The sequence below is a fragment of the Astyanax mexicanus genome, chromosome 23 (genome assembly GCF_023375975.1).
Source record: "Astyanax mexicanus isolate ESR-SI-001 chromosome 23, AstMex3_surface, whole genome shotgun sequence".
NCBI lineage: Eukaryota > Metazoa > Chordata > Actinopteri > Characiformes > Acestrorhamphidae > Astyanax > Astyanax mexicanus.
The window spans coordinates 21,113,729-21,124,567 of record NC_064430.1 but is presented as its reverse complement, the minus strand read 5'-3'; the positions used below and the strand labels follow the sequence as shown (position 1 = coordinate 21,124,567).

At 39.5% G+C, this 10,839-nt stretch overlaps 1 protein-coding gene across 1 annotated transcript; it reads left to right on the top strand.

The window, feature by feature from the left end:
• The first annotated feature begins 846 nt into the window (after window positions 1-846).
• mstna (myostatin a) lies at window positions 847-7,783 on the top strand. Its single transcript, XM_007228933.3, has 3 exons — window positions 847-1,375; window positions 2,664-3,013; window positions 3,896-7,783. The coding sequence occupies exons 1-3, from the start codon at window positions 1,060-1,062 to the stop codon at window positions 4,274-4,276; spliced, it is 1,047 nt and encodes a 348-aa protein (XP_007228995.2). The 5' UTR covers window positions 847-1,059; the 3' UTR covers window positions 4,277-7,783.
• Window positions 7,784-10,839: the final 3,056 nt, after the last annotated feature.

Genomic DNA, 10,839 nt, shown 5'->3' with positions numbered 1-10,839 from the left:
AGTACATATGTTAATTTGTGGCTGTTCCGTAAATAAGCATTAAAATATATAAATAAGAAACCATAATAATAATAATAATGCTACTAATATTACTACTAATATTACCAAGAAAAAAAAACAACAGTCATTCATTCATATTATTATTATTATTTATTTTATAATTTTATTTTATCGAGTTTATTTTGCACTTTTTGTGGTGGTTACGATCATGCATTTCTAGAACTTTGATAACTGCAGGCAGCATAAACGCATGTTGAAAATTAAGACTACTCAATACAAAAATACTCAAAATAAATATATTTTTATTATTTATTTATATAATTGATAAATGAAAAATACATAATCTAAATATAATCATACTTCATATGTATATTTAATATATATATATATATATATATATATATATATATATATATATATATTTATATATATAAATTTATTTTATTATTTATTATCAGTTTAATATTTGTATTATGCTATGCATTTCCCAAATTGTAGTATTGTACAATCTTGGCCATCAGATGGAGCTATTTCAATACATTTCAAATCAAATCAAATCAAATTTATTTGTATAGCGCTTTTTGCAAATGAAGTTCTCACAAAGCAGCTTTACAATGCGATCACAGGACAAATAATCAGGTAAAACATTACACATAAAATACACTTAATAAAAATAAAAAAAATAAAAATACAAATAAATAATATTCATTAATTGTGAATATAGGAATTTGTAGTAATCTGGTGCCCAAAATCGTATACTTCAAGAAAAATGAAATATAGTGTTAAAATAACACTTTTTGTGTTGATTTAATACTGTAAATCTTAAACAAATAAATGTATGTTTTATATTTGAAGTTCATGAAGTTGAATAAAGCTCCTCTCTCTCTCTCTTCTTCTCTTGGACCGAGGCCACTGTAATAACCATCATCCTCCTTCACTCAGCCAATCATATGTCTCGGGGCTGCAGGGGGTCGTGGAGCGGCTCTATAAACCCCCCTGGAGGAGAAGCGAGCCCCCTCCAGACCCTCTGCGCGCTCCTCGTGCGGTAAAGGACAGGAGATGAAGGCGCTGGTGCTCGCGCTCGTCCTGCTGCCGCTGCTGATTGGCGGGCGGGCTGAGGAGGGCGAGCAGTGCTCCACCTGCGAGTCTCGGCAGCAGAGCAAGCTGATGCGCCTGCGCTCCATCAAAGCGCAGATCCTCAGCCTGCTGCGCCTCGACCAGGCGCCCAACATCAGCCGCGAGGCCGTCCGCCAGCTGCTGCCGCGCGCGCCGCCGCTGCTCGAGCTGCTCAGCCAGTACGAGCAGAAGGGGGGGATGGCGGACGATGATGAGGAGCAGGCGACCACCGAGACCATCATCGCCGTGGCCACAGAACGTAGGAGCACCCGCTTTTACACCACTTTACGCACGGGTTACGCACAACTTTACGCACGGGTTTATGCAGTGGTTACGGATACTTTACGCACGGGTTACGCATGCTTCAGATGTTCTGTGGTGTTTAAATGTGAGGTTTAGGGTTATTACAGACAGTTCACTGTAAATATAACTTACTGATATCACTTTAGTAATTACAATTCTGTGCAGTTAAAGGAGCATTAGGATTATATATATATATATATATATATATATAGAGAGAGAGAGAGAGAGAGACCACTTAAAAATGATGAGTGTCTTTGATTTTACCAAATTTGAAAAATATAATCAAGAGGAAGATGGATGATCACAAGCCAAACCAAGCTGAACTGCTTGAATTTTTGCACCAGGAGTGGCATAAAGTTATCCAAAAGCAGTGTGTAAGACTTGTGGAGAAGATGAAAACCGTGATTAAAACCCGCCCCAAAAAATAGAGTTTGTAGAGACACAAGCTCTGTAGATATCTAACAAGATAAAAGATCAGAGTGTCTTTTTTTGGCTCCTGATGTACCTTTATACAGCTGAGTAATTCTTATTTTTTTATATAAGTAAATAAACTATTCCAGGAATGTAAGTAATTGTTTTGAGATACAAAGTGATATCTGTATGTATTATTTTGAGATACATTTTATTTCAAATATTGTGAGAAATAAATACTAGTTTATATTAATAGGGAGAACATTATTTTGCGTTATTAGTTATTATCTTAGTTATCATATAAATGATTTCAGAAAAATATATAAATAATATACTTTATATTTAATAATTAAGAAAGAAATTTACTATTTTTAAGATACTAATAGAGGTTACAGGTACAAGATACGTAGTCAAAATGTAAAAAAAGATTTAAGGTAAAATGTCAAAGTAATTTTTATACATTTTTAAGTAATAGATTATTTACAAAATCAAAATTGTACGATATTGCGAGATTCTTGAAAAAAGTACTTTTTAAAAAAAAATGCAAATATGAATTAAAGTATATAATTTGTGATTGTTTTGAGGTAATAATATACAAGTTATATACATATATAACATACTAAGTTAACTAAGTTATGGTATGTTTGAATGTATTGTTGAAAGTATTTTGTATTTTATAAAATACATTATTATTTTGTGTTAGTAATTCAGAATTAAAAAGAGTGAGCTCTCCTAAACATGTCCTGAGACACTCCATGTTTATAGAACCACTGATGTCTGTCTGATTCTGCAGATGGATGATATTTTGTGACCCGATGCACTTCTTGTTTCAGCTCCGGGCACTAAGGGGAACAGTGTACCTCGCTGCTGCCTGTTCTCACTGAGCCCAAAGATCCTGCCAGACAACATAGTGAAGGCCCAGCTGTGGTTTCACCTGCGGCTCGGTCAGAAGGCCACCACTGTGTCCATGCAGCTGTCGCGCCTCAGCAGTCGCTCCAGTATCCGGTCGCTTCAGCTCGCTGTGGACGCTCAGACCAATCCTTGGCAGAGCGTTGACATGAAGCAGCCACTGCAGGCCTGGCTAGAGAGCCCAGAGAGCAACTTCGGCATTGAGATCAAGGCAGTGGACGCCGACGGAAAGGACCTGGCTGTGACTTCTGCTGAGTCAGGAGAGGAAGGGCTTGTAAGACGTTTTTGTTGTAAATGCAATATAGTGGGGCAGTTAAGTTGGCTTCTTTAGTTTAGACCTGTGGTTTCCACTGCCCTGCCCTAACACCCCTTACACCCCTAATCCGTTTAATCAGCTCACTAGCAAGCTCTTCCTGAGTGAAATGTGGGCTGCTTGGGCTCTGAGAGGCCCAGCACACTAATGCATTGCCACTATGACCTGAGTCATGTGACTTACCATCAGCAACCGGAGTCTGAGAGAACACAATTGGCCAAGTTCTCTCTGGGTGGGTGGATAGTGCTCTCTTCCAACATCACTCCTAGTGAGATGTTGGTCAGCACAGACATCTGTAGGCTGAAGTATCAGAGCTGGGGTGCTGCACTTTCCTCAGCTTGCCCTGACTACTCAGTCCTCCTCGTTACACCAATATCTTCATCAGAATGACAACATGACCTCTGAGGTCTCCAGAACATCATATTTGGGTACTTTTACTTCAAGTGAGCTGTCAGTACAGGAGCCATACCCTTAAGTAAATACTATAGATTTGATGTAGTGTCTCCAACCTTCTCCTGATTGCCAAAGCTCTACACAGCAATTATTAAACACAACAGCATTACCTATGACACTGATATAGTCAACGTGAACAACAGCCAAACAGTCTGGGAGAGCAGCCCCTGACTTTGCATGTGTCATAGGAGACATTGGGGGCATTGCTAATTATAAGGATAGTCCTAATGAACTTCAGGACCAGGGATTTGATCCATTGGATTAGAACCATCAGTTAATCCATCAGCAACTTAATAAATAAGCCAATAGAACCCTGAATATCATTCATACTTCTGTCCATGCTGTTGTCACTGGCTAATCACTCTCTCTCCTTTACGCTTTTGCTCACAGCAACCCTTCCTCGAGGTGAAGATAGCTGAGAGTCCAAAGCGTTCTCGGCGAGACTCTGGCCTGGACTGTGATGAGCGCTCCACAGAGTCCCGCTGTTGCCGCTACCCCCTCACTGTGGACTTCGAGGACTTCGGCTGGGACTGGATCATTGCGCCCAAACGCTACAAGGCCAACTACTGCTCTGGCGAGTGTGAACAGGTGCACTTGCAGAAGTACCCGCACACGCACCTGGTGAACAAGGCCAACCCTCGTGGCACTGCAGGACCCTGCTGCACACCCACCAAAATGTCGCCCATCAACATGCTCTACTTCAACCACCAGGAGCAAATCATCTACGGCAAAATCCCGTCCATGGTTGTGGACCTTTGTGGCTGCTCTTGAGTACAGGGACCATATTAGGAACATTTCCTAGAGGGCGCTCTGGGGTACACGATCCATCTTTAGCAGGGCCTTCACATCTCCAGGCCCGGAACAAAAAACACAATTTTGGCGCTTTCCCCCAAAACCTCCAGACAGCAACATCAATCATACAATGACAATTCATTCTGATGCAGTGCCACTCATTGATCAATGAATGACACATCATCTGTGCTAACTGTCATTGGATCAAACTGTTTCACTAAAGGACAAGTTTTTTTTCTTAACAAGTGGACTGTTGCAGTATAAATCAATAAATCAACTCTACACATTATGTTGGTTATAGTTCAAAGACTAGGTTGAGACCACCTCAAAGCAATGACTTCCGGTAAGTTACTGTCACATTGCTCAAGTTAGCAACATACTTCAAACTACCCAAAAAATCCGGTCCTAAAATGAATAAGTCATGCAAATCATTGTAGCCATTGTAGAGATTGCAGAACCAAAATGATGGTGTTCATGATTAATCATACTTAGGGAGACACGGTGGTAATTTAAATTACTCACAATCAGATAGACATCTCAGAACAGATACAGTGATGATTACAAACAGTTGTAGTCTAAGAAGGGTCTTAGAACCAACAGGGTGAGAATTACAAACAACTGCAGTAAGCAGGTCTCATAACTAATAAGGTGGTGATTATGACCGATCCCCGTCAGAAGATCAATCACAGTCAAAGGGAAGTCATGTGTGGGTCTCAGAATCAACAAGATGTTCACCAGGGCTAATCACAGTCTGGGGAATTTTCTCAACCAATTAAGCAGGTAGTATGCCCAATCACAGTTGGGATGTTTAAGAAGTATTAAGGTGGTGATTAGGACCTGTCTTTGTAAGGGGAGGTCTCAGAACCTACTCTGGCATGATTAACATATGTCCAATTCAAGAGGAGTTTGCAGAAGAATGAGGACAGTGATTAGTACTTGTCTTAGTAAGAGAAGGTCTTAGAACCAACAAGGTTGTGATTAAGACCAATATCAGCTGGAGGTTCCAGGACCAATAAGATGGAGTTTAAGACCAGTCACAATCAGGAGGTTCCAGAAACAATAAGTTGGTGATTAAGACCAGCCACAATCAGGAGGTTCCAGGACCAAACACAGTCAGGAGGTGCTAGGACCTATATGGTGGTGATTAAGAGCAGTCACATTCAGGAGATTCTAGGAACCAAAAAGGTGGTGATTAAGACCAGTCACAGTCAGGAAGCTCCAGAACTATTAAAGTGGTGATTGGAAGCAAACACAGTCAAAGTGAATGTCTCATAAAAATTAGGCAATTATTAGGACTAATCACAGTTTTAAGGCCTCAGCATACTTCCTGCGACACAATCTTTGCGAGCATTGTGTGAAGCAAAATCTCCCTTTATTAGTTTAGGAGCATGCATACTTTCTTCAGTTTATCTACCTGTTGCCTACTGCAAAGTGTCTTCCATGTGCATGAATACACAACGCACAATGTTTGTGATTGTTTTCTCCACAGTTACTGCACATTGTTTGCCAAGCGAACACTATCTCTGCAGAAGTATGCTGAGGCCAGTGCTGGTCCAGCGCCCTGCCACTTTAGTTTGAGGATTGCCTGTTTCAATCCTTGGTGCCACTTACTGTCCGAGAGAGCATAATTGGCCATGCTCTCTCTGGGTGTGTAGATGGCTCTCCCAATGATGATGGTTAGATGTCTGTTAGCTGATGTATCAGAGATGGGTTGCATTGCTGCACTTTCCTACGAGCGTGCTGGCTATCAAGTGATGCTGTACACGCTTTATTCAAGTCAAATTAAAATTCAAATGACCATTGCCACCACTTGGAGTCTCATAAACCCTGATTTATTTACTGATGTTCATTTGTTTTACAGCCAGGCAAGCAAGCTAATTGCTAGGAAATGTGCAATGACAGAAAAATATAAATATAATTATATTTCTATACTCTAGAAGTTGAATGACCAGTATAACCTTAAGAAGAAATGTGCACAGAAAGTGAGAAGAAATCACAGAACAGGGCTAAAGAAGGTCAGTTGAGTTGACAGTCAGCGAAAGCTGTTGTGTAAAAGCACTTGTTGATGACCCAAAAGCACCTTGTCCTTTGGTACCCTGTCGCAGAACAGCCTCGCTGACCCAGCTTTGGCCATGTGGACTAGATTGCAGCTCTTTAAAGAAATAAACATTCACACAGCATATTTTGCATGCTGGGAAATCCCACTGGGACACAAAAACAGCACAGTTTTGCCCCTGGTTTAAGGACAATGAGGGCAGCTGTTCCCTCTGTTCGAATGGCAGTTCTGTGAAAAGTAAGATTTGCACAATGTCCCCTTTACCCCAAATATGATGTGTCAGTCAAGACATTTGGTGCTTCTTTAGTTTTAACACCAGTACTACATAGCTAATGAAGCTGACAAGTAAAGGAAGCTTATGAATAGAATGATAGGAGGAAATTTAGCTTTTTTTTTTTTAAAAAAAGATGTCTGTGATGTTTGACATGCTGCAGCTGACTATCCCTATGGTTGTAGTTGTAGCACCGTGGCTGTATATACTGTATGTTGAAGGGTAAAATTGAGTTACTAAAGAGCATTCATGCATTAACATTTACTAATTTACTAAAGCTAATAAATAGCCTTAGTAGCCGATATTACTAAATCATCTCCTTTTATTTCACTTATGTGTCTTAAAATAAAAAATATATATATTTTCAAGGTAATGTAAATAATGTGATAGGGATGGATTGTTGCACCCAATAGCGTCCCACACATTTTCAGTTGTGGAGAGGTCTGGCGATTCTGCTGGTCATAGCATAGTATCTGTGAAATAACAGCAGTATGTGGATGAGCATTGTCCTGTTGGTATAGCGCTTTGGAGTATGCATTCAGAAGAATGCAGGAATGCAGGACCTTTGTAATATAACACTTGGCTGTCATAGTGTCTGTAATAAAACCCACATCATGACACCAGGCCTTCTGGAAGGTGTTGATTGTGACAAAATCCTTTTATTTTGCTATTGACCACAATGCCTCCACAAACAGGAGTCATAGCAGCTATCTTGGAACTTGAATTCAGTGGGTGAAAGCATTAGTAAAAAAAACAAATGTACCCAACCTCAAAATTCTGAGAGATCAGTTTTATTACACACATTGATTGTATAAAACTTCTTAACTGTGAATCAGTGAGACAATGGACTCTTAATCTTAGTCTAATGTCTCAGCAAGCACTCAAAGGTCTTGCACCTTGAGGAGAAAAGATGGGAAAGCAAAGTGCTTGCTTGCTGTTCGTAGCTGTGTTATTTGGCCTCCTGGCTGCCTGGCCTTTGAAATTTACTGTAAGACAACAGTCTTCACAGCGGCTATTGATTGTATCCAGCCAATCAGACTAATAAAATGCTGTTATCTGAAAAAGAGAAACACAAGTTCCAGATGTTTGGCAGTCCTCTGATATTAATATAATAATAAATAAAATTGTAAAATTGTCAATAAACACTGAAAAAAGTTCACTGAGGACATTCTCTTCTTTTTGCTGAAAACAGTGTATGTCCAAATGTTTGTGGACATCCCATATAATGAATGCTACACCTTGGGACTAATTGGACCCATTGCCAATAGAATGGGACTCCCTGGAGCTAATTAACATGAACTAGAGGGGTACAAATAGGGGCCTAGAGTGGTATAAAGCCCCCAGCATTGAGAAACAGTGTTCACTTTAAAAAGGTGCTCAAGAGTCAAGTCAAGAATCTAACCAATAATTTTAGAATGAGCTGGGAAGTTTGGGATGATTAGGTGGGTGAAAGCAATCAAATCCCTACATAAATGCTTTAACATCTAGTAAAAAGCCTTTCCTGGAGAGTAGAGACAGTCACTCCAACAAAAGCAGGATAAACTCTTTGTATTTGCCTTAATTTTAGAAACAAAACAATATATGAGCCATATTCTGTCAATATAGTGTAGATTCCTAAAAGTCCTGAATATATCAGGTTACAAAAATCAACTGCAATAAAACTTTTACCCTTGGTTTTCTCATTCCACATATACTGGCCCACAGTTAGCACTATGCTAATGTATAGATAATAGGCTACAGTGTCAGAAACATCATAAGCAAGGTTATCAGAAATTGTTGGAACACCTCCTCCTGGTTTGAGGTGAGAATGTAAAGATTTAGGCATGTATTTAGCATGATGCTAATCTGCTGGTTAAATGGTCCTTAATTAATTAATAAGCTACTTTAGCTATATTAGCTTCATTGCTAACTTTGGATACTGTCCCTGTGTCTGGAATGTACAAAATCATAGCCACTCAGTGAGAATTCTGAGGCGGAAAGGCACCCAGTCATGTATGAATTGAAGTTAAAACTAAAGTAATTTGGTCTAATAAAATGCTAATTGCTAAAGACAAAACAGCTAATGTAGCTACAGATAGATACAGAGACCTTCATTACTACACAGCCTTCTAAATGGAAAAAAGGGGGCAGAAAGACATCATGGCAAGTTGGCAACATACTAGGCTACATACTTCTGCTATGTTCTTGTTGGAGTGTGTGTGTGTGGGGGGGGGGGGGGGGGGCGACGTGTGCAGGTGTGATGGATCACAGTATAAACCATAGACTGTATGTAGCTGGACAGAACATCGTCTCTCAAAAGTGAAGCCACCACAGGTTGGGCGCCCCCTGCTGTTCGGCTGCAGAAAGCTGTATAACCCCACCCACCCCCATAGGTTTCAATGGCAAAACAGACAACTTTCAATCACGTTTTTTTCTAATATACTGTAATTCTTCCACCTTTATTTAAATGCAACAGCTGGTGTAACCTCTGCTTATATTGTCAATTTTTTTATATTCCCACAGAATTCGTTTTTTAAAGCGTTATTCAGCTCTATTTAAAAAGGTGTGGTTATTGTAAAAAGGGCTGGGTTACACCTAGCCGGGGTGGGACCAATGACTGTATGGGCGGGACCAATAACAGACTGAACCTGCATCATGTTCTTTTTTCCCCTTACGTCAAGCAGTAGACTAGTACTAGTAGTTAGTCAAACGTTTAGCTAGCTAACTGTACTACCATTATTATTTTTTTATTAGCTAAACTGAATTTAGATAGCTGTATTATTAATGTCGTGTTCTGCTGTTAATGCTCTAACAGACATTCTGGACAAAGTTCTTTGCAGTTTTTTTCGGTAAGTTTGCTGGCTGTTTTTCCCTCCACTCCTTTGTCTGTGTGCATTTTATTTTATTAGTTATCATCTTAGACGAACCATTTAATCTCGGTTGGATTTTATAGCTAGCTTAATTTGTTAGCTAACATTAGTGTAGTTATCTAACTAACTATATTCGCTAGACTCTGTAGAATTAATATTTTTACTTGGTCAGTGGCTTCGCCCGTCACCGGTGCGTGCGGCAAGCTGACCCCGATAGCATGAAGGCTCTGCCCGAGATCCGCTGATGTACGGCAGCACTGGTTTAGACTCTGCATAATCCGTGCAGAATTTAGCCAAATGTGCTCAGTTTGTCTCAGCAGCAAAATTAACTGAGCTTCAGTACGGGATTCGTCTCGTTGTTTAAAGCAATAACTAGTCCTGGCATTCACTGCCTTTTGGTGATGTTTTTTTTTTGGCTGTATTTTATTCACTTCCACTTGCTACATACAGAACTATCATGTGGTTATCATGTGGTTAATATCCATAACGTGCACGAACTGCACTGTTACTATGAAAATATTAACCTTATCGTGCTGCAGATAAGTTCTCCGCTCGGCTTGGTTTGTCAGACTGTGTGAGCTCTGTTGAGGCAGCCCTCAGGGGCGGGTTTATTTAAATGAGTAGGCTGTCTCTCCACAGTCTTTCTCCCTCCTCTGGTCTCTACTGCGCAGACTCTGGTCTCTGAATCGCCAAAATGGCGGAAGATTTTGGCTTCATTTTCATTGAATGAATGGGAACGGCGACACGGCGTCCATCTTTATATACAGTCTATGGTATAAACCAATAGGGTGTTGGAATGATATATGTTTATACTTCTCTACATCCAATCACAATCAGATTCACTCTATCTGGATAGAGAGAGCTATCTGGGTAGGGTTTTAAAAGGAGTAACAAGGCTATTTTTAAAATGTAAGAAGTAGAAAGTTCAGATAACTGTGTGAAAATGTAAGGAGAAGTAGTAAAAACTCGTCTGAAAAATAATTACTCCAGTAAAGTTTAGATAACCAACATTTCTACTTAATTAAGGTAACAAAGTATTTGTACTTCATTACTTGACACCTGCTGGTGAGTCTAGTTTAAAAGATCAGCCCGTAATTCAAATTTAAGGTTAAATGTAAAAGTGTTTATTTAAAAATACATTAAGCAAATCATTAGAAAATCCTTTATTTCCTTACACAGGGATAGGCTACTTTTTTACTCATGTTCTTGCTTTTATAATCTACCTTCTATATTCTGCCTGAGAAAGGTTATTTTGAATGGGTTCATATGTACTATTAAAAAATGTATGAAAAAAAGGTTTTATTACTTTTATAACACGGTATGAATGGCATCCAATTAAGAAACACTCAGATCAGCAAAAATCAAT